The sequence below is a fragment of the Hippopotamus amphibius genome, chromosome 16 (genome assembly GCF_030028045.1).
Source record: "Hippopotamus amphibius kiboko isolate mHipAmp2 chromosome 16, mHipAmp2.hap2, whole genome shotgun sequence".
Lineage (NCBI taxonomy): Eukaryota > Metazoa > Chordata > Mammalia > Artiodactyla > Hippopotamidae > Hippopotamus > Hippopotamus amphibius.
The window spans coordinates 13710630-13734296 of NC_080201.1; the positions used below are offsets into that span (position 1 = coordinate 13710630).

At 44.7% G+C, this 23667-nt stretch overlaps 1 protein-coding gene across 1 annotated transcript in view; it reads right to left on the bottom strand.

Annotated features, from left to right (window-relative positions):
- The window catches only part of HYDIN (HYDIN axonemal central pair apparatus protein), a 346192-nt gene that overhangs the window by 55824 nt on the left and 266701 nt on the right, over positions 1-23667 (bottom strand). Inside the window, exons 46-57 of the mRNA XM_057713331.1 lie at positions 23118-23339; positions 20730-20938; positions 20329-20511; positions 19398-19517; positions 15690-15849; positions 15413-15585; positions 14614-14812; positions 11023-11122; positions 9492-9591; positions 7700-7868; positions 6937-7175; positions 5162-5279 (exon numbers count right to left, since the gene is read on the bottom strand). Coding sequence (XP_057569314.1) covers positions 5162-5279; positions 6937-7175; positions 7700-7868; positions 9492-9591; positions 11023-11122; positions 14614-14812; positions 15413-15585; positions 15690-15849; positions 19398-19517; positions 20329-20511; positions 20730-20938; positions 23118-23339 — 1992 coding nt within the window. The remainder of the gene's footprint in view (positions 1-5161; positions 5280-6936; positions 7176-7699; positions 7869-9491; positions 9592-11022; positions 11123-14613; positions 14813-15412; positions 15586-15689; positions 15850-19397; positions 19518-20328; positions 20512-20729; positions 20939-23117; positions 23340-23667) is intronic.

The following is a 23667-nucleotide window of genomic DNA, read 5'->3' on the forward strand; positions in this document are numbered from 1 at the left end:
AAATTATTTTAGTTTTCCTTCATCTGAGAATATTTTGATCTTCTATTCATTTTTGAGGGATATCTTTGCTAGATATAAGATTCTGGGTTCACAGTGATTTGCTTTCTGCACTTGCAAAATGTTGTGCCATTTCCTTCTGGCCCCTATGGTTTTTGGTAAGAAATCTGCTGTCATTTAAATAGTTTCCCCCTTATATGTAAGGGGTCAGTCCTCTCTCACTACTTTCAAGATTTTTTTGTCTTTAGTTTTTAGAAGTTGGACTATGATGTGTGTTGGTGTGGATTTCTTTGGGTTTGTCCTGTTTGAGATTTTCCCATATTCTTAAATTTATAGGTTTATATATTTTGCTAAATTTGGGAAGTTTTTAGCCATGTTTTCCTTGAGTACCTTTTCAGCCCTACCTATTTCTTCTTCTTTTCTTTCCTTTTGTGTGTGTGTGTGTGTGTGTGTGTGTGTCACGATCTTTATTTATTTGTGGACTTATGTTATTAGTTATGTTTTAGGACAAACATTAACTTCCACTTTTTGAAAACAAAACAGATTTGTAGAGGTTTATTCTGAATTATTTTACACAAAATAAAAAATAAGGAAACATTTTTGTACATTCACATGATAGGATATTTCATAGGAATCAAAACTGTATTTATGAAAGGTTTAAATGACTGAGGAAAATGCTTATGAGAAAGGTAGGTGAAAAAATAGGAGTATAAAGTTATTAATACATTATCTCAATTGTGCAAATATGCCAAATGTCTTCAATAACTAACTCAGGGTGATAGGATTAGGCATTATTTATGCTTCTTTCTACTTTACTTTTCAACTAGATTAAGATGAGACTATTTTCCTTTTATAACAACATTAAAAAAACTACTAAATGGATAAAATAGATAATCAACAACGACCCACTGCCTAGCACAGGGAACTCCACTCAAAACTCTTCAATAACCTATATGGGAAAAGAATCCAAAAAAGAATAGACACGTGTCTATGTACGACACCAAATCACCTTGCTGCACACCTGAAATCAGCACCACACTGCAAATCAAACACACTCCAATACTAAAAACAAAAATGAAAACAAAAACAAAAACCAACCGCTAAATGAGAGCGTCACAAGGAAAAGCCTCCATCTATGGCTGCTTCCCATTCATCCAAAGAGATAAGATGGAGGAGGCAGTGTACCTGGTTTATTCAGGCTGATCAGTCCCACCCAATGGAAGAGAGGCAGCTCAAGTCTCCCCAAACAGGCCTTGCCAGTGTGACTCCTGACCCTTTTCCAAAGAATGTCACTCCTTCTTTCTTTCCTTTCAATATCCCCCACCCCGACCCCAACACCACCACTAACTCCATCAGACTTTTCTCCAGGGTAGAGTTAGCTAGTCCACCATTACTCCATGACTAGTTATCATTTTTCTTAATTTGAATGTGCTTTTAAAATAGCATATTATACCTCCTCCATATTATATACATCCTCTAAGGACATTATAATATCCTTAAATTAAGTGGAGACTTTGTAACAGAGTTGGGCTGAATCCTCTGCTCCTCTTGCTTGAGTACCAACTATGTTCTTTCCTTACTTCACTGGTGAAGTAGTAGCTAGAATGTAAACAGCCATCCACAAGCACCTCCTCCTTACCCTATATGTGTCTACAGGGACTGCTCTTATTCTCTCAGATGTACTAATTTAGTATATTTCTAATAACAGATCATTCAAATTAGTTACATATGTAATACATATTATATACATAATTTTTACATTATTATAGCTCTACAACCACTGTAACCCAGTAAAGGTTATTTCTTACTTTAACCATTAAGCAACTAAGTAGTGTAATTACTAATATATTTCCCTCTTCAATACAACACACTTTCTTTCCATAGGTAAAAGGGGAGAAGTAGAGCAGAGAGGAAGGAAGGATGAAAAGAAGAAAGAAGAAGGGGAAGAACCATGGAGAGCATCCCAAAGCTGTTTGTAACTACTTCAGGAAAGTAGCAAAAATTTCTCCAAAGTGACATAAAATAATAGAATACTTCTATTTGCTTTGTGTCACTCAATACCCTTGAACTGGGAGGCCTTGAACTGCAGGGCAGGAACCCCTGATTGAAGCAAAATAAGAAAGAGTAGTGCTATATCTTCTGATAACCTTTAATTGGTGCTGTTCATCAAATATTTTTAGCTCTTTTTTTTTTTTTTTAACAGGTGGTTGTTACATTAAACCACATAACTTCTTTAGCCAGTGAATTGTGAGCGGAAGAAAAGGATGTCACTTTCAAGGGGTAATTTTAAGAGACAGTGTATAATTTATCACACTTTCCCTTTCTGCCTGCCATGGCAACCCAAAAGCCTGGGCCTGAGGTAAGGGCAAACCAGAGCAGTGTCCTCCTTCCTCCCCCACAGACATTAGCAAGAAATAGAATTTTGTTGTTTAAAGCTATTGATAAATTTTAGGGTTGCTTTTTACCATGACAATAACCCACCCTGATTGATACTAACACTGGTTTAAGTTAACAGCAAATCCTGGCTTCCTCTGCAGCCCTACCTATTTCTTATGTCTTTCTGGAACTCCGATGATAGGGTTATTAGATTTTTTTGTTATAGTTCCACAGGTCCCTGAGGGTCTGTTCATTTTTTTCCCATTAGATTAAACAGACTTTCAGTAGACTCAAAATAGCCTATTTTCTCTTTTCTTTCTTTTTTAATCTTTTTAAAAATTAATTAATTAATTAATTAATTAATTTTGTTGGCTGTATTGGTCTTTTTTGCTGCGCGCAGGCTTTCTTTTGTTGCGGTGAGTGGGGGCTACTCTTCGTTGTGGTGCGTGGGCTCCTCATTGCCGTGGCTTCTCTTGTTGTGGAGCACGGGCTCTAGGCACGTGGGCTTCAGTAGTTGCAGCACATGGGCTCAATAGTTGTGGCGCACGGGCTTAGTTGCTCCAGGCATGTGGGATCTTCCTGGAGCAGGGATCGAACCCGTGTCCCCTGCATTGGCAGGCGGATCTTAACCACTGCAACACCTAGGAAGCCCTCTCTTTTCTTTAGATTGGGCATCCCAAGACACCTAAGACTGGACATCTCTTGTAAAGATGTCAACATCCTAATCCCTGGAACCTGTGAATATATTATTTATGTGGCAAAGAGACTTTGTTGATTTGACTGAATTAAGAAACTTGAGGCGGGGACATCACCCTGTACTATCCTGGGCCCAACGTAACCACAAGAGTCCTTAGAAACAGAAGAAACAGGCATCAGAGAGTTAGAGGGAGACGTGACTATGGAAAAGGTTAGAGTAATGTGATGTGAGAAGGACCTGATCCGCCACTGCTGGTTTCGAAGATGGAGGAAGGGAATCACGCATAAGGAATGCAGGTGTCCTCTAGAACCTGGAAAAGGTGAGAAAATGGATTCTCCCCTAAAATCTCTAGAAAAGAATCCAGATATCTTGCCAATGCCTTGACTTTAACCCAGTCAGACCTGTGTCAGACTTCTGACCTACCGAACCACAGAAGATAAACCACTTGTGTTGCTTTAAGCCACTAAGTTGGAGGTAATTTGTTATGGGAGTGATAGGAAACAGACACAGGAATTTCTATTGGTGTGTCTTCAAGTTCGTTGATTCTTTCCTCTGTTTCCTCCATTCTGTTGTTGAAATCGCCCCCTGAGTTTTAAATTTTGGTGATTTATTTTTTTCAATTCCAAAATTTCCATTTGGTTTTTCTTTGTATTCTCTCTTTCCCTGCTGAGATTTACTATATTTTTATTTATTCCAGGCATATTGGTAATTGCTTTCTGAAGAGGTTTTATGTTGGTTGCTCTAACATCTTTGTCAGATAATTCTAACATCTTGGCCATCTCAATGTTCACACCTATTGCTATCTATGTTCACTTAGTTTGAGATCTTAGGTTCTTGGTATGCTGAGTGATTTTCTGTTGAAACCTGGACATTGTGGGTATTACATTATGAGACTCTGGATCTTATCTGACTTCTGTTTGAGCTGGCTTTCTCTGACACCACTCTGGCAGGGGAAGGGGCAGCATTGCCTTGTTACTGCCAGGTGGGGATAGTAATCCAGATTCCCCACTCAGACTTCTTATTACTGCCAGGCAAGGGTGGGAGTTCCAATTCCCCACTAGGCGTTGACTAAAACCTCCCTGTTGGGGAGAAGTAAGAGTGTCTCATTATTGTTCTGATGATTCCATGGGGTAGGAGGTCCACTGGTGGTATGCGAAAGACGTCTCATTACCGGTGGGTTGGAGTGGAAGTCAAGGCTCCCCATGCAGTATCTCCACTGACAATGGTGGAGGTGGGGGTGGGTAATGAATCTCTGGCTCCCTACCGAGTGTTCTTGGCCATCACTTTGGCAGGGGGTGAGGACACCTCATTGTAGCCTGGACTGAGTGGGAAGTCCAGGCTCCCCACTGGTCTTTGCTTGAAATATGTGGGGTAGGACCACAGATTTCTCGGTCATTTTTGACTGTAATATTACAGTTGTTATCTGAAAGTTTTCTGTCTTGCTGGGCTACTCTTTTCCCGGTCCTTTGGCTAGAAAGAGCAGGCTTTTGTTGGGGCCTTTTTTGGTCTCTGCTTGCTGGTGTTTCTGGATTGCTGGTTTCCAGCACACAATCTGGGATATATGAAGCAAAAAGGAATCTCAGGGAACTCATCACTGTGATGTCTATTGGGTCCCAAGGACCCTAGCTGGTGTGATTTTTTCCTCTCCATTTTTTAGTCTTCTATGTTTGTTTTATACATAATGTCCATGGTTTTTAGTTGTACTTAGCTGGAAGAACAGGGAGAAATATATCTACTTCATTTTACTAGAAGTAAAAGTCTCAAATCTCCTTTTACTTAAGCCAATCTGAATGGGCTTCTGTTTCATATCAACAAATGATTCTTGATTAAAATGTTTATGAAAAGTAGACACCAATTTTAAAGCAATGAGGTGCCAATAAAGGTTTTAAAGCAAAAGAGGATATCCAAATTAAAAGTAATAACTCCTTATTTTAAGATGAAAGTGCTATTTCATTATAACTATTTAATATTCCTGCCATTAGTAGGAATATTCAAAATTCAAATCCTGCTATCCTAGGGAGGTATTTGTTTCAAGAACTAGTTGGCAGGTGACCTTACAGGATTTCTGTGAACAAAGAAAAGGGTGCTCACCTGGTTTATGATGTTTACTTCTTTCTGAACAGAGTCAGAGAACTTGGTTGCTTTGGAAGGTCCAGTCTTGTAGAAGTTCTCGCTTTCCCGGGATCTTGCATGTCTAACATGGCTGGTTCTGATTAAAGAAAAAAAAGTACATCCTCAGGTTGGGGTGGTCATTAAACACCACCTGCCTGTCTGCTTGCAAGGTCCTTTCTCCTTGGAATGGAGGAAAGTACCTTTCCTTGCCCAAGAGGACATCGGGGAGCATAGGCAGCTTACTCATTATCAGCCAAACGAATTTAACAACTGTGAGAAAAGTACGCAGAAATTGTATTTATTTAATATGATTCATAAGGACATTAAAAATTACTGCAAGTATATAATAATTTTAAATGTTTACTTGAGTTCACTGGAAAGTTCTGTGTGGAAATTGCTTGCAGACTTCAAACCTTTTATCTGATATCACTTAAAAAGTGTAATGGCGAATAGATTAAATTCTGTCCCCTTTCTTCACATTTAGAGTCTTGGTGTTTTAAAGACTTAGTGTAAACAATAGCACAAACACAGGTCTTGGTAGCTGTTCACTTCACTCAAAGCTAGTTTACCCAATAATTAGTTTTTTAGAGGCCAGTTCACCTAAAATATTCAAATATATTTGAGATACAATTTTAAACTTTTGAGAGTTTTATATATTTGAGCATTCACTTGCTTAATGACCAGAATAACTGAAGTTCAACCCCCTTTTGAGTGTTTTGCATAAATTTGTGCATGCTAAGATGAAAAGTAAATTAAAATTAAAAATGACAAAGCAAAACAAAATGATAATATCTATAAATAAACATTCTTAAACTATAAAATAAGTAATTAAAAAATTAGGTTGAAATTAGATTTGGAAGCAAGAGACTTCAGATAGTTTCACCAAAGATGTCTTAATATGTCCAAACCTTGCCAAAATGGAGAGCCACAAACATACAAAACAATTACAATGTAAAGCTGTATGTCTGATTTAAAACAATTAATTAGAAAGTCAATCTTAAATGGCTAATTATTTAGAAAGTCAATTCATTGGAAAGCCAAGACAAAGTACCTGGGAATTGGTAAAAGCCATCCCTAGTTTGTCAAAAAAGAATATAACAATCAAATAAAAGCCAAAAGCACTCGGAAAGGTAAATTGCTTTGTTTAACTGATTGACAGCCACCTTTTGAAGAATACAGAGTTTTACTGTTGGAATAATTATTAAGTTGGCTGTTGTGATAAATTGTCTTCATGGGGAGAAGGTAAAAACAGTCCCAGGAAGGTGAAGGCCTCACCAGGCTTTCTCTAGTTCAAATTTCCAGGGTACCCTATGCCATCCCCCATCAGGAAGCACAGCTATGATTTCTTTTGATTTAGCGTGCTGTTATAATCCCTTGACAGCCTACAGAACGACAGACAGGACAATGACTTTACTGGTAAGTAACGCAGCACACTCGGAGCACCAGGACAACAGGCACAATTGCAAGCAGAAGACTTTACATTTGTTCAGTTAAAATGTTTCATATGTTGGACAAAAGTTGGAAAGCATGTGAAATCTGGAGTCAGAACTGTGGGTTCTGGACTGGGGGGTCAGAACTGAGATCCACTGGTGATTTCTTCCATAATCTTGGATGAGCCATTTCTAAACCTTAGGAACCTTACCCACAGAAGGGGACTGGGGGTGAATTTAGATAAACTATATGAAAGCTCATGGTAGGATATAAAGCACTAATTAACCAGGGAATGGTGTGAGTTAAGTAGATACTTGTCTTACGCTTTCTTCTGAGGAAGGGGGCTCTCCCCTGTCAGCCTGTAAAGGGCGTATTTGAAGTCGATTACACCTTGATTTTCTATGGTGAAGGAGGAGCTTTTACGAGTGCCACAGATCAAAGCCCCGAAGTTGATGATGGAGGAGGGGCTGATGCTGTATTTGGAGAACACCGCATTCACAGAGAACTTAATTGGGATGCTGGCAATAATTGCACCTCCTTCTGAGATACTGGGCTCAATAATCTAGAATGGGAAGAAGGATTGGGAAGATGTCAGCCACCAGCATAGCTCCAGAATTTCTATGACTGTCTGCTTCGTTCCCTGTTTTCTTCACTGACACGAAGCCAAGTTCTTTATTTTATTCTCTCTCTATTACTGCATTATCAGTACTAGTAAATACTAACGTAAAACTTACCACGTACCAGCTATGGGTCAACATGTACAACCTGTGCCTCCCATTTTCACGTCCCCTCTCTTCTTTTGCACTTGATGACTGAACTCAGCTTCCCTATCCCTGGGCTGGTCTCTTCCAAAGACCAGGGGCCACATTTCTGCTCTGGGGTTGTCAATTTCTGATGACTCTGCACACCTCTCACCTGACCTACCCATGCCTGTAGTTTCCTAAGCCCTGGTGTATCCTCTCTGGTTGCCACCAAGCCAGCACTCCTTTTCCCCCCCTTGAGCATGGGTTAGACCACGTACGCTTCCTTTGGGCATGAATCCGCCAAGCCTGCCACCGCATGAGTCCTCCCTTTGAGCTCACTTACCTGACAGCGCAGCACTGGCTGGTGCTCGATCTTCACTTCCTTTTTTGCACGGAAGAGCACCTGGATGTTTGTGGGCTTTTCCGTTGTGGTCAGTGAGCCCTTCTTGGGTTGGACTGAGATCATGGAACTGACATTGGTTGCTGAAATCCCTAAGGAGTCCACAGAAAAGCTGAGCAACGAGAACAAAAAGTCAGTTTTAGTCATTACCTAGGGAACCCAAGACACTAGAGATGAGACTCCAGACTGTTAAGTGCTTGCCATGCCCCCAGCCCTGTTTAACCACTATGCCCAGCTGTGTTCATTGCACTTTGTACTCTGCGACTACCCCTCCTTTAGCCAGGATTGACCAGGCCAAGCATTGGTGCTTGAGGCAAAGAGAGCCATCTCTAGCCCGTGGTTAAGAGGTGTCCTTGCAGGAGAGCTCTGTCTAATAGGAACATGTGATACTGATCAAGGACCAACTAAATCAACTCATTGCTCGCTCTCCCTGTCCCTCTGTCTCCCTCTTCCTCCTTCCCTGCTCTGAGACTGCATGCAGGACACAGAGGGAACAGTGATGCAGAAGCCAAGGGATCTAAGGAAGGAGAGAAAGGGTGGGGCCACAAGTCATGTGGCCAAGGTGTTCAGCAGCGAGGCCACGGTCCAACGCAGGAGGTAAGAAGCCACAGAGAAAAGCTGACTCATGAGAAGGCAGGGGGGACTGGAGCTGGAGCAAGGACGTTAAGCTGAAGTGAGACACCTGGAGTTGCCGTGGGGACCCACACGTCATCCCCACGCTCCAGGAGACCTGGCCCTGCGTCACTGCCTGTATAGAGCCTGTGCTTCCTCACGTCCCTGCACATCCTTTCAATGAGTCCTGATCACTTACTCCAATGTGAGGGAGACTCTGTTCCTTGCAGCCTAAAGGAGCAGAGCTCGTGCCCTGTCACAATCTAAAACAAAACTCGCAACGAGCAGGATTCCATTCAGGACGGATTCCAAAGTGACTGTGGCTTTCTTCTAGGTTTGTTTAGCTTTTATTTATATTTATTTATTTTAACTTGTGGTTCTAAGGAATGGTAGTTTTGAGGTGCGACGGCTCTAATTTCAGCATTCTTTGAACTGAAATGAAACTATCACGAATACACTGACTGTCTCCAAGTCTGCGAGGGGGAAGTCCCTTTATCAACTCCGAATTCTTCTGGGGGAAGGATGACCTTCCATAAAATCAGTTGGCCATGAGTGCGGGCACTGTCTGAGGGACCTCCTCTCTCCCTGCAGCCAGCGCCACTCTTTCCTCTCTGAGGAATCTCCCTTCTTTAGTGTTTCCTTTTTCATCTCAAGGATGAGTACAAGCTGGAGGTCTATTCCACCAGGCCACCATTTGCAGTCTATAATACAGTATTTCTTAAAATTAAGAAAATTGGAAAATCCCTTCTCAACATGAAATCCTATGGAGACTGCCAACTTACGAAACAGAGAGGAGCTGAAAGGAGGGCAAGATGGCTTGAGGCCAAGGCCCCCTCCAGTCTCTGTCTCCACCCCCAAGACCTTCCCTCACCCCAGTATCTCCTCCTCCCAACCTCCCTCCATCCCCCCCCGCCCCAGGCTCTTCCCCATCCCCAGACCCCTGTGGCTCTAGGCTACAGAGCGGTTGGGACTTTATTCACTTGAAGCCAAGAGAGCCTAACAGCAGAGATGGTTCTGATGAGTTCCCTGATTGACTTAAAAAAAAAAAAAAATCTCTCAGGCAATACTCTTCTTGCTATGAGTGGATGTGGATGACCACGTGCCCAATAATTTTTAGGGTTACCTGAACATGATCTCGTATTTCCCACGGTTCTTCAGCTGCAGGGGCTGCTTCACCTCCTCCATGACCCTCACGATCCCAAAATCGAGGCCTCCTTCAGCTCCTGCAGAAGCAGGGGCCAGGGTGGGGAGGGGTGAGTGGGCGTGGGAGCGAGAAGCCGCTGAGCTTCCTGCTGCAGCCCACATGGAAAATCCATGGCGACAATTTCAGAGAATGTTTCCTGAAAACACTGTGGCTAGGAAAACCTCTTGTAACCAAGTCTTAGTAAATAACACCTAGTTCAACGGGGTGGCTCCCTCCAGCTTCCGGCCTAGGACCACTGCTCTTCCTTTCATGTCTCTCATTAGCTAGAACTCCCAGCGTTTAAACACATTTTTTGCATCCTGTGTATAATATACAGAGTTGGGATATAACGTATAAATTTGCATTGTTACACTTCACATTACATCATAAGCATCTCCTCAAATCATTAAAAATTCCCCGTAAGTGTGATTTTTGTGGCTGCCTAATATACCATGACATGCCTGTTTCATAACTTACAATATTAGTCCTACAGTAATAATATTCCACTGTAGATAAACATTTAGGGCATTCCTAGTCTTCCATTATCATATGTAATGCTGCAATAAACGTTGTTGTACATACGACTAATGACATCTAGGCAAACATGTAGCTCTAACACCCTACGAGCCTTGCTGAGTGGGAGATCTATTGGAGTAAGGAGGGCCCTAAGCTGGGTGCTGGGGCAGTGTGGTAGGCAGAATAATACCCTGCACCCCCCCACCCCCCGCCCCGCGAAGACATCCACATCCTAATCCCCAGAACCTGTAAATATGGTAGTTTACAAGGCAAAGGGGGATGACGGTATGAGGTGGAATTAAGATTGCTAATCACCTGACTTTAAAATAATGGGGATTATCCTGGATTCTCTGGGTGGGCCCCAAGTAATCACAGAGGTCCTTCAAAGCAGAAGACAGAGACAGATGTGGGAGAACCAGAGAGATGGCAGCCTGAGAAGGACTTGACCCAATGTTGCTGGCTTTGAAGATGGAGGAAGGGTACCATGAGCTGAGGGATGTGTGTGGCTTCCAGAAGGTAGAAAAGGCCAGGAAATGGGTTCTCCCCCAGAGGCTCCAGAAGGGAATGCAGTCCTGCCAACACTCTGCTTTTAGCCCAGTGAGATGCATTTTGGACTGCTGACCTACGGAACTGGAAGGTAAGTCACAAAGTTTGTGGTAACTTGTTAGGGCAGTGATAGAATAGCAACACAGGCAGGCAGAGAGGAACTCACTCTCAGGTGACTGTTCAGAAGACAGCTCCGCAGATTTTATACTCTGACCACTCCCTGTTGCCTCCCGTTGAAGAGATTAAGATTCATAGTAACGTTGCTAACGCCAGTGGAGCGTGCGTGACCACTATTTACCCAAGTTCCACCTCTCTCTCCAACAACCACCAGTTTCTCTGTACACAAGAAACGTTACTGCCCTAAAAGATGTGACCTCTGAACACCCTTTCCTTGAAGGGGTCAACAGACCTTTGGGGAAGGTGATGTCCAAGGCAACATCGTAGGACTCGGCAAAGATCAGGATGTTTTCAATCTGAACAACGCCAACGAGGTTGTCTGCGTCTAAAACCTGTCGGGGCAAGAGAAATTCTTCAGTAAAAGCAAGACCCACGAGGTGCTTGGAGCCTGAGCCATGGCACCTGCAGGAGGAATCATGAAGAAGGGGCCGTGGTAAGGAACATTTTTGAAATGTATTTAGCTTTTGTTTTCACTGATGAGTATTCTTCAGGACACCCTGTGGGGGAAGCCTGGTGTAGACAAGCATGAAAGGATGGGGAAACGGGACTGCATTTTCCATCTTGTTCACGTACTGGGTTTCAATTATTTGCATGATTGTGATGACATTACCGAGTTTGGGTTGTGAGTATACACTGCAGGAAAGTATTCTTTGAATTTTCAAGTCAAATAAACCCGAAGAGCATTTTTCTGTCGGTTGGAATGAAAAACTTTCATATTCTAAATTATCCTTGCTTTACTGATTTTATAAATCTCCACTGTCCTGTTCTTTGTTTCTGATTCAACCTATGAGTCAGATGTTTTCATATAAAATAAGCATTTAATATTTCTCCTTTGGAAGTTTCGGATTTAGAAAAATGGACATCATTCACTATTGGAAATGTCAAAAAAAAAAAAAAAAAAAGAAAAAAGAAGAAAGAAAGCAAGACTCCTAGCCTCCATCTGCTCCCTGTGCCCTCTGCTGTCATTCCTGGTGGTAGTACCTCCCTCACTGTCTTGAGGAACATCTGTCAGCTGTCAGCTGGTTCCAGCTCTTGACTCTTGAGACTGACGATGGGCAGTACAGGGTCTGTGCCTCGAGGAGAAGAGCCAGTAGGCAGTGGGCGTGGCTCTCCTGCGTCTGCCTGGAGACCACCTGCCTCTCTGCTGAAGCCTCAAGTTGAAAGACTAAGTCACCAGCTCCCCATTGCTTGTGTTTTAGGTGCCAAGGGGGGCATCTGTAGCTGTCACCAAACTCAAGTTTTAAGGCAGAGTTTCCATCTTATCTTTCATCAAGCATTTTGCCAGTCTTTCACAGAGCAAACTGGACCGCTGGAGTTTACCTTCTTTCTTTTGATGCTCAACCTCTGACAGAGATGACAGGAAGGGCCGGCAGCAGGAGGGAAAAATAAGGCAAGGAACTTGGATTATCAGGTCCAGAATTTATATAGTTCTTTTCTACTGATAGATACCAAGTACCCAGAGCATTTTATTTTCTTTGCTTCTCTGCCAGATGGCAGGGGAGGGGGGGGGATTAAATTTTGTAATTGAGGAAAATAAGAAGGACAGTTTAAGAGGTACAAGAATCAATTAGATTTCACCAGAGCGCTTTTCAAAGGGACCGGGAAGCAAGGCATTTCCTTGCGTAGATGTTGAAGGAATATAACCTGAGGAGGGGAAGCCTTAGACTACTTTGGGGGCCTGAGGGGAGAGCTACTGTGCCTGCTTTGGCTGGAACATGTGGGAATGAGATGTTAGTTGTTAAATCACAGAAATGTTTCCGCGATGACCTCTCCACGTGTCCCCTTGATGCTTGCCTCCTGCACCCTCACGCTTCACCATGGGAACCCCTGGACTCCCCGTGAGACATTAACTAAAGGATGAAGCTGGCATAGCCGGGACCCCACACCAGCTATGTGGCCTGGATTCACTGTGCAGAGACCCCTGTCTGCATACAGACTGTTAAAACGCTGTTCAAAATGCTGACTGTCACCTCTGGGCTTCATACACAGTAACGGATTGAACGAATCTATCAATATCTGTTTTCAGCTATCTGAAGGGCTGTCCTGGGTAGGTGATAAGACAGATTAATTAGATCCATTGACTGATCCCCAAAAGTAGAAACAGGATTAATGTGTGTAAATTACAGGGAGAAATCTGAGTGCAACCCAACCAGGAATGAACAGTCAGACATGTTTAAAGGAAGATCAGGCTACTTGGTAAGTTTTCTATCCCTGGGGGTTTTCAAAGAGAAGCTTGGGTGACTTCTTGATTGTTGCAGAATCAGTTCAAGCATCAGAAGTCAGTGACTTTCATTCATTCACTCAGTAGATTCTACTGACTGCCTTGTATATCCAGGCCTGTGCTAGACAACGGGGGTACGATGTGGTAGTGGGTTGAATGGTGGCCCCCAAAAGGTAACCCCTGGAACCTGTGAATGTGACTTTATTTAGAAAAAGAGTCTTTTTCAGATGTGATGAAGTTACAGCTCTCTAGATGAGATCACCTTGGATTATCCAGGTGGGCCCTGAATTCAATGACAGTATCCTTATAAGAGACAGAAGAAGAGAAGACACAGACAGAGGGAAAGGCCATGTGCAGACTGAGGCAGAGATCGGAGTGATGTAGCCACAAGCCAAGGACACCACTGGCCACCAGAAGCTGGAAGAGGCACAGGAGGCTTATTTTCTAGACACTTTAGAGGCAGTATGGCCTTGCAGACACCTTATTTTGAATTTCTGTCCTCCAGAACTGCGAGAGAATAAATGTCTGTTGCTCTAAGCCACTCACTTTGTGGTCATTCGTCACAGAGGCCCTAGGAAACTAATGCAGATGAGGAGAAAGTCAGGCAAGATGTTGCCCCAGTGGAGTTCACATAAGGAAGTAAAGAAAGAAACAGGATAGATTCTGAATGGGGTGGGTGCTCTGAAGGACAGAAGACAGGGTGAGCAGTTCCACATAATGAGATTTCCTCAATGGGATGATTAGGAACAGGCAGTGCAGGCAGTGCTGTGGAGCAGACCCTAAGGCAGGAGCCAATGTACCACAGAGCATGGAGACAACATTCCTGGCAGGGGTGCTGCAAGGCCAGGGCCCCAAGGCAGGAAAAGCCTGATGTGGATACAGTGGCAGGCGGGTACTCAGAAGTAGGTGAGGACCCTGGACTTTATTCTTACCACAAGGGGAAGACAGCCTAGTGCTTTAGGAAGGGGTGACCCGATTTGACTGACATGGTAAAGATCCCTCTGGACACCTGCGGGGAGTGGGAAGAGGGAAGCCTCTGCAGAAGTCTGGGTGAGCAGCACTGCAGTTGGCCTGCATGAGGGTGGTGGGGGCAGTGGAGACAGGGAAATGGATGGGCAGGAGATACAATGGGAGACAGAATTGACAAGACTTGCTGGAGGACTGGGTTGGAGGGGAGGCCATCAGGGAAAGGGAGGAATCAAGGATGACTCCTAGGTGTCTGCTGGGAGCAACCGGATGGAGGCTGATGTTTACTGAGTTAGGACTCTGAGGGGTGACTGGTGTTGGGGGTCTGAAACCAGAAACCTAATGTTTCCCGAGGAATAGTGATGCCTTCCCTTCATTCATTTACTCATTCATTCACTCTGCATTGATTGAGTGCTCTGTCCTTGGCACTGGGCAGCCAGCCATGAACGGCGCTGCCTTTATGGAGCTTACGGTTGTGTGCAGAGCAGCATACTGTGCATTGGGGGCTGAAGCGGGGATCAGATGGGAGCGTGTAACATGGAGACCTGGTGGGTATGTGTGGGGGTAGTGTGCGTATCAGGGAACCCAGTGTGTACACATTTTGGTGACCAAGTCTGAAGATGTATGAAGCCTTACCTCCAACCGAATCGCCTTCTTGATGTTGACGGGTTTGGAGGGTTGGAAGTGCACTTGTAGGCTATGCTCAGCCTTGGGGGCTATGGTCCCCTGCATGGTGGACACGGAGAAGTCTTCGCCCAGGTGCTCCAGGCTGGTGATCCTCCAGGCCAGGGGCAGTAGTGTGAGATTGCGGAGAAGAACCACCTTGGAGTCTTTTCTGCAGAGACCAAAAGAAATGTTGCCAGTTTCAAATGATTTGATTTATTATGGCAGGTCAGAAGAAGCACTTCTGATTGTCACAATTATTGCTAGTTCACTCATAAGTATGCATCAGGGAATGAGGCTACCTGTGATGATCAAGGAATGCAGGATACATATATCGACATTCTCTCCCAGCTTCCTCAGAAATGAACATTCTCTATTTAGAATAGTACAATTTCAGTGAATGAATATGTAAGTTCTGTTTCTCCTCTAATCTCTAGAGCCAAGATTCTTAACCTTTTAGGGTAATGGACTGAAAATCTGGAAAAAGCTAGTCCCTCTTCTGAGAAAAACACAAATATGCACGCACTCTGGCAGTTGATCTTAAGGGAGTCCCTAACCATTTTGAAGTCCATTCACTGAATCCAAGTTGACAGGCTGTGAACTCAGAGGGTTACTAAGCATCCTGATTTGTACAGACCAGAAGTTTCCCAGGATGTAGGACTTTCAATACGAAAACCAGGCAAGTCCCTAGCAAGTCAGGATGAGCTGGTCCCCTTAGAACGAAATGTTCTTTAAATTTCATTCCAGTTCTGGTACCACCCAGAACTCTGACCTGTGCAGCAAGAGCCGGTCAAAATGTAATTGTCTGGGGTCCAGCTCCAGTTCTGGGCGGACCCCCTGGCAGCTTAATTTGAAGAGGGCTGGCTCCGGGTTCTCCTTGATGCAGCAGACAATGCTGTCTTCAAAGACACCAACTGCAGTAGGGTAGGCCCATACGTTCAACATCTAATGGGAGAGCCAAAACAAAGTATGTTTACACCGAGGATGCCAAGGCCTCAGATTTCCCAAGAGAGCCTTGCCCTGGTAGACCTGTTTCCTTGCGACTGTACCTGCATCTCATTGGGTTTCAGAACCATGTTGATGGGCTCCAGGAAGTAGGTGTTTGCTTTGACATCGTTCTGAAAACAGAAGAACGCCTCCACCACCATCGGGGAACTATTTAGAATTGTCAGTGTCTCCATGTTGCCTGGGAACAAGGACGACTTGTACCTGGAAATGAACAAAAATTAGGGATGCTGATGTGAGGACTGACTGGGAATTCAGGTGGAAAAGGAGACTGTGAGGTGCAAGGCAATTTCAAAGGATACCATGGCTACACAGAGGCAGCGGCATGCAGGCTAGCTACACAAGCTCTGCAGTTGTGCCAGCTTACAGCTGTGACCTGAGCACCACACTCACTCCCACCCCAAGCCTTGGTCTCCTCATCTTTAAGATGGCATGATGATATCCCTTAGGATTTCCATGAGTATTAAATGAAAGAGCTCACCTAACGTTCTGAGGACATCTGCAGATATCAGATGCCCAATAAATGGTAGTTAATACTACCGCAAAGATATCTAGCTGAGAAATCTGTCGCTCTATCCTTCCCAGTGCTTATACTCCCAGGAGAGAGGATCATTTGAGTAACTTCTTATTTCACATCTGTCCTAGAGATGACTTCATTTACCACCCTCTCCTATATCTGCACAGGATGCTACTGTTCCGATAAGGATTCATGTGGCACTGTTCACTGTTACAAGGCTGTTTCTGTTCCCTAGTACCTTAGGGAGAGATCCACAGAGTAGAGCACTGTAAGCATTGGAAGCTGCCCAATTAATGGTACCAAACAGAAAAAGAACCACAGAAGGCACAAGGAACATCAATGAACACACACGCTGTCAGAGGTCACAGCATAGGTCGGGAAAGCAGGGCACCACAGTACCCACTGGTGCCCAGCAACAGTCTGAAAAGCTCTCTGGACAGGCTATGATGGAGGAAGGAAGGAGAGGGCATGGCAGAGACTAAATCAGAGTCCGAGAGACAGAGCACTCTCTGTGTAACTGCCAGAGGGGTGGTGGCCTCCACATTCACTGGTAATCACCACCACCAAGCTCTCTGCTAAAAGTTCCATGTGTACTATCCAGTTCAGTCTTCTTAAAACTGTGCAGCAGGTGCTATTATTTTCCCATTTTGCAGATGAGGACATTGAGGCTCAGTAAGACTTAAAAGAATAAATGAGCTCGGTGAGCCACAGCTGCCCCCCACCTCGGCAGGCAACCCTCCAACACCAGCAGAGATGGGAAGACTGAGGCTGTGTACAACACAGGAGTAAATGACAAGTTGATTCATGCTCTTTCTGCCATAACATGCTGCCTCGAAGAGAGAAACATACTCAAAGACAATCCTCAAGAACCAGCATGAGAGAAAAGAATGCCTGAGAGACAGCTCAATATGGAAGAGTTTCTTCCCTGAGGTAATGCTGTTTTATCATGAGAATCGCTAATTTTGATGCCAAGGCAATATTTTGGTGAAGAAGTAGCAGATCCCGGATGAAGCCTTTCTCTAATTCAACCACACTCTAATTGGCTGGGGATTCCACTGTCACTCAAGCTAAACCCCAGGCTCATTGAGGAAATTGGAAGCTGTGCTTGCATTTTGAGTTTGGTTCCAAAGATTGCTGTGGCAAGGACTTTCAAAACTACGTTGAATAGTAGTGGTGAGAGTAGACATCCTTGTCTTGTTCCTGATCTTAGAGGGAATGCTTTCAATTTTTCACCATTGCGAATGATGTTTGCTGTGGGTTTGTCGTATATGGCCTTTATTATGTTGAGCACCTGAGAAGATCTACAGCAACATATGTTAATATCCCACTTCAGGAAAGACGTTAGAAGATTTTGAACTCCACTGAAGAACAGAAAGCAAGGTCTGTGTCTTTGAGGTTGTAACCCTGATACCTACAGCACATATAAATAAACTCGTGCTGCCTTTACACGTTTCCATTCATAAAAAAAAAAAAAAGAATAAATGAATGATACTCGTTTTGGGACCACTGTATTACCCTTCTGGATCACTGCTGTCTGGCCTCATATCCTGGTTAATTCCAGTGCTGCTCTGAACACATGCCTCTCTGAATGGCCATCATTTCCCTGAATCCCACCTCTGGGCTGCTCTTCACACCACGCCCATCAACCTGACTCCCACTCCCTCTCTCGCCTAAGCCCTTCTACTGGGCTTTGAAGATCCTCTCCATCAACAGCCAACCCTCTTCACCTTCATTTTCTAGTTCAGCATCTTAGGAAACAAACTGGAGGATATGAAGGGAATGGGGAACAAAGCTGACTCATTAGTTTCACCAAGTAAGCATAGAAATAATCATTCTCCATTTATCACAACAAATGCTGGCTTGAATAAAGACATTGTTGAGACCCTGGTTCTATTTTTAGTCTTACCTCCCTGCCTATACAATAAAACATATATAACTAAATAAAACTAGTATCACTAAACATTTATGATCATTGACCTTAGCCAGGCCCCCAGTTCTACCTGATAATCTTAATCTGTTTCTCTAATATTCTCCCTCTCCCACTCTGCACAAAACCTGTTTCAATATCTTCTCCATTTTCTCAATATTTTAAACTTCCTTCCACTTGCCTCACTGCTAGGCATGACCTCAGATCATTTATCATGGAGAAAACAGTTGCATGGGAACCTCCTCACCATGCCAGCCAAATCTGTAAACCTACCTGCACCTGAAGCCACCTCACCCTCCTCTGACCTAGCATGAAATGACGGTCCCTCTTCTTGGCAAAGGGGAGCATCTCCACATCTCATTGTGTTGTTTCAGGGAGCTGCACCACTGACGGCCCTTATTCTCTCTGGAAACTCTGGCCTCTTCCTCCTTACTTCCCCTTGACATTCAAACATCGTAAGAACAACAGTGTACGAAGAGCCTTCCCGGCACTCCACATCTCCCTCCCATCCTCAACCGCCTCCATCTCCCTTCACAGCCAAGCTTTCCCAAAGAGCTCTCTCCACATTCTGTCTCCATTCTCTCACCTCCCACTGACTCCTCAACTCACTTTACTTGGGCTTCATCCTCAGAAATCCCCTCAAAGGGCTCTTGCTGAGGCTCCTATGACTTCCGTGGTGTGCAACCCTGTGGACACGGATGTCCTCATCTTTCCACCCTCTCTGCCACACTCAACATAGCTGACCTCTCCCTCTTCCCATGGGTCCATGACACAACCCTTTCTCCATTTCCACCAATAGCTCTGGCCCTCTTCCTCATCTCCTTTGCTGGCCTCTCCTCTTGTGAGCGGTGGAGTTCTTTGGGGCTCCATCCATGGTCCTTCTCTCCTTACTGTGTACTCTTATCTTAGGTGATCTCATTCACACCTGTGGCTTCTGTTGTCTTGAAGACAGACTCTCCTCTGAGAACCAAAACCGTATAGACTATGCCCTGCTTTATGTGGCTACAAGCCATATCTCCCAAGCATCGCAAACTTAACACATCCCAAAGTGCACACTTGACCCTACCTTTTCCCTACCCAAACCTGGTCTTCTTCCAGGCTTCCCCATCTGGGAAAATGGCACCCCCCCCATTCATTTGGGAGATTAGCAGAAACTTGGGGCACAAGAACCCAGTTCTCCTGATTTGTGGTTCAGGGCTAACTGAGGCAATGTTAATAAAAGCTACGTCTCCATAGGAACTCTGCTTGTACTATTCACGAGCCTGCTCCAGGGGTCTGAAATCTGCTTTGAAATGAGGGAACGCTTACTTATCTCTTGATTTTCCACAGAGCAGTGGCCCGAAGTAAAACCTCTCCATGCTCACAATATACTTCTTAAAGATGACCTCATTTGCCTTCATGTTCATCTTCCGCTGAGGGAACACCACTCTGAACACAGGGGAGGAAGAGGAGAGGAGAGCTGTCTGAATCCCTCCATGTGATGTATACAGGAACCCAACACTCCCTTTCAGCAAAGGGTCCAGGTTTCTGGAGACAGAACGGCTCTTCATTTGAGGACATTTCTTGAACCTTTATTCCCGTATTCTCCCCCCCCGAGTGAAGATAGTACAGTTTGAACTTGCCAGTGGTGTCTTTCACAGTGGGGCTGATGACAGAGCTGAGGTGGATTTCCTTTTCGACTGTGCCCAGCTAGGAAAAGTCCTGGGAAACCCTGCAGAAAACTAGTTTTGGTGGATTTTAACCAGCTTCTGAGTTCCCTGTCCAATGTGGCCCCTTGGTGAGAATTGCAAAAAAGCTCCTCTTGGTGGACAAGCTATAAGGCACCAGCTTGCTCAGCCAGGTGCCTGTATGTGGTGCATAAGGGGCTCAATGTTTGGCAGCTCAGGAAAAAATCTCCTGCAGGTGGAGATTCACACGGATATGGACATTATAGGATAAAAAGTCCTACAGTAAATATAAAATGTGTTTACATTTGCTATACAGTTAAATAAACAAACTAACTTGCCACAGGACGCCTCCCCCCTGCCCATCACTCCTGTTATTCTCTTTATTTCAGTCTCATGGTACCATATCATTCCTGTGACTTAGTCAACCTCCAAGACTTTGGAGCCCCACACAAGAGGGCCTGAGATGCTGTCCTGGTTTCACATTTGTATTAAGAGCCACCTGTTCAGAGTACCACGGGGGAAAATGAAAATGCATCTGTCAACGTTTTCTTTTGGAAACAAAACACACTTACTTTGGGTCTTGGCAAATATATGGGTAAGTGCAGACGCCTCGGCAATAAAGCTGGTACTGGCGGTGAGTTCCAAGGATCTCAAAGTTAAACGTCTGGTCAAAGATCCCAAGATCATTTGAAGAGAAGTGCACGCCCAGTGTCACCTCTCCGTTGGCTGGCACGATCCACCGGAAATGATTCAGCCTGAAAATGACCACACAGGCTTTTAAAGTGAGAACGCTTCCTTTGGGTCAAGAGAAGACAGGATTGGTGCCTGGGAGACACCCGGTCCAGCTGGGGTTAGGCATGGTGGTCCTATGGCCCCACAGCCAGGACAGCCTTGGTCCCACCTGGTGCTGTGACAGCCACACCCTCCATTTGGGACTTCGGCCTTCCCCTCCCTGGGTTGTTCCAAGGCCCACCTGGTGAATTTCTCCCGGGGGTGCTGCCCAGAGAAGTTGCTCTGTTGTACGTCTGACAGGGGAGCGATGGTTCCAGAGGTTTCCCCAGAAAGGCCCTTCCTGTTTAAGGCCATGCGACGTTTCTCCTTCTGAGACTCGCGGGTCTGATCCGTTTTTTCTTTAGTTTTCTGTCTGCTCCCCTTCGATGAGGTGGTCTGCTCCTCCTGGGTCTTAATTAGAAATGAGCACATTCATCTCATGCGCATAGAAGCAGGAGACAGAGATGCCCATGACACACCTGCAGTCTCGGGTGACCACGCTGTAGGTTCAGGATGCTGGAGGCTGCCTAGAAAAGCAGGGCCCAGCCTATGACACTAGGGTAAAAGAGAAGAGGTAGAGTGGAGGGGAGTCTAGTGCATTTCTTGGCACCCCATTCCCTGAGAAGGAGGCCAAAACTCCAGAGAGAGCTTGAAGCTGGCAGGCAGTGTGTTCCTATACTGCATTTCATTGTTGTGCTTTTTTAGTATCTTTTAATCTAGACCCCTCCCTCCCTCCCAATCACACTGACTTTTGGCAGAGACCAGACCTTTTTGCCTATCCTCAGTGTTTCATTTAACTTACTCCTTTATTTCCTGTATTTCATGTAAACTGAAAATTAGGTTGAAAAGCTTGATTAGATTCAGAAAGGATGCTGTATACATCATATTTCGTCACAATGGGAGACAAATAATGTCAGGCTGACCCACGATCGCAGACGCAAAGTGTGTTTGTGTGGCTGCAGTGGTGCCCACCAGATCTCAGCCACGGCAAAGCCGACTTTCCCCTTCGCTGCCGGCCAGTCACCTGCGGGAAGATGCTCGGGCTCCGAGTGAGCGTCTTGTTCCCCCAACAAACCAGTGCGTTGGGTACTCGCTGGTGCTCCTTAATCAATTATGTCACTGGGGATACCAGAACGGTGCTTTTCTAATTCTACCATTCTTCCTGTAATTTCAGCTGCCCTTCGGCTAGAAAGAAAAGCTTTCCTTCATCAATTGAAGATGAACTTGAGTTCCTCCTAAAACCGTTAAGTTAAAGAGTGCTAAACTCTTTCCTCTTAATGGTCAATTTTCAGAAAAGGTTGGTGTAATAGTCACCTCTGATGGTGGCAGTATTTTCTTTCTTATCTTTTTTATTGGACTCTGCTCAAGTAAGGCCTGCCCACCGATGTCGTGACCTCAGATGTTGATTTCCTACTTACTTATTAAAAGGAAGTTTGGGGCTCTCTGTTACCTAACTGAGCTGTCGGCAGGGCCTACAGGTGATTTTATTTGCTGCTGATTTTATGTGTCCTTTGCTGACACACGTAGTTTCTAGGAAGGAGGCTGTGTGAAGAGGTTCAAATTTTGGGCCCCCATACTCGTCTGGGAACAAACAGCCCCTCCACAATTTTTAATATCCATGCAGTCTGCATATTATTGGTCAAATCGATTTTTCCTTTGTGATTTATTCTATTAATTGTATATGTAATATATATTTTCTACTTTTACATGATTTCATTTTGATCACTTCTATTTTTAATCCACGTGGAATGAATTTTACTGTATTGTGTCAGGCATGGAGATTAACAAGCAACTTTACCCAAAATATCCAATCTTCTCTGCATAATTTCTTTAACAATCTGTCCTTTCTCTTATGATGTGTGTTGCCTTAACTTGTATCTGTTGATTCTTGTATTCTTATGCACTGTGTGAATTACCTTAGCTTCACAATACATTCTGATATCTTTTTAAAAGAGCTAGTTTCGGGACTTCCTTTGTGGCACAGTGGTTAAGAATCTGCCTACCAATGCAGGGGACACGGGTTCAATCCCTGGTCCGGGAAGATCCCACATGCCACGTAGCAACTAAGCCCGTGAGCCACAACTACTGAGCCCACGTGCCACAACTACTGAGCCCACATGCCACAACTACTGAAGCCAGTACACCTAGAGCCCGTGCTCCACCAACAAGAGAAGCCACCACAATGAGCAGCCCACACACCACAATGAAGAGTAGCCCCCGTTTGCCACAACTAGAGAAAGCCTGTGTGCAGCAATAAAGACCCAATGCACCCAATAAATAAATTAAAAAAAAAAAGAGCTAGTTTTGCTTATTTTTTCTTGCAGATGAGCTGCAGAGTGATTCGACAAGTTCCCTAAACCATCCCACTGGCATTGGAAAGGTTGGAAGATAAGAATCAGTCTCTTCTTGGGGGAGTAGGAAGAGTCAGATCTGGGGAAGGTGTAGCTTAGGGAGGCTCAGGCAGAATCCCCAGCAAATCGAAGGAAACAACTTAGTAAGCATGACACCTAACACTGTGCTTAATCTTTGGCCATGTGGCGGGCCTATCTGCAGCCCTGCCATGGTCAGGAGGACAAGCTGCTCTCTTTACCTTTGAGGAGCCCGGGGTGGCTGAAAGCTCTGCTTCTGTTTCCACTTCTCTTTTCTCCTCCATCAGGGCCAGGTCTTTGGACAGTGGAGTTACAAACACGAAATACTTCAGGATTTCTGTTGTGGCCAAAGGAGGCCGCTTCACAGGGTAGGAGATGATTGAGAATAAGGTAGCTGGGGGGATAGGAGGTCCAGAGGAACCCAGGCCCAGGAGGTCCAGGATCTAAAGGAAAAGCCCATGATTAATTTCCTGTGCAGAGGGTGGGCTACCCCTAACCGCCTCCCCGAGTGAGCGCAGGATGCTCGGACCCTCCCACCTTTCTCTCAACTTTCTCAGGAGATGCCCTGCTATAGGCATGTGTCAGGGACTGCATATAAAGGGCCTCTGACACAACTCTGCAGGTCTTTCCAGACCCCCGTGCTCCCAGACCCAGCTGGGGCTCTTACTGTGGGCTGGGAGCTCCCTCTCTTATCATAACCCTTGTCACTTTATTATGACTGTTTAATTGTCTCTGCAACTGGACTGTAAAGTCCATTAGGAGCGGAACCAG